The 306-nt window shown below is 55.2% G+C and overlaps 1 protein-coding gene across 1 annotated transcript in view; it reads left to right on the top strand.

Annotated features, from left to right (window-relative positions):
• Positions 1–306, top strand: part of LOC105680795 — a 2,476-nt gene that overhangs the window by 1,789 nt on the left and 381 nt on the right. The window contains exon 4 of the mRNA XM_012385827.2: positions 238–279. Coding sequence (XP_012241250.2) covers positions 238–279 — 42 coding nt within the window. The remainder of the gene's footprint in view (positions 1–237; positions 280–306) is intronic.

Genomic DNA, 306 nt, shown 5'->3' with positions numbered 1-306 from the left:
TTCCGCGGTCGATTCTGTGTAGCGTGTAGTACTAGAGCAACCATAGTAATAAAGGCTAACGCACGATTATCGCATAGCGCCGCAGAGTCGACTTTTTCTTTTCTCCTTTTTTCTTTTCCACCTCTCGGTTCTCGCCTCTTCTCGCCTCCTCGACGTGGTTTCTGGCTTTCGCGCAGCTGCCGAAAATTTCACTAACGCAACGCGTTTCTCCGTTTCGTTCAAGCTGCGAGGAAACAGCGCGACGACCAGGACGACCCAGCGGACGACCGTCCGCGACGCGTTCGTCCGTTCGCGCGGGACACGCAG

The sequence above is a fragment of the Bombus impatiens genome, unplaced genomic scaffold (genome assembly GCF_000188095.3).
Source record: "Bombus impatiens unplaced genomic scaffold, BIMP_2.2 scf_0361, whole genome shotgun sequence".
Taxonomy (NCBI): Eukaryota; Metazoa; Arthropoda; class Insecta; order Hymenoptera; family Apidae; genus Bombus; species Bombus impatiens.
The sequence above is the reverse complement of the archived record's forward strand: the minus strand, read 5'-3'. Positions and strand labels throughout refer to the sequence as shown.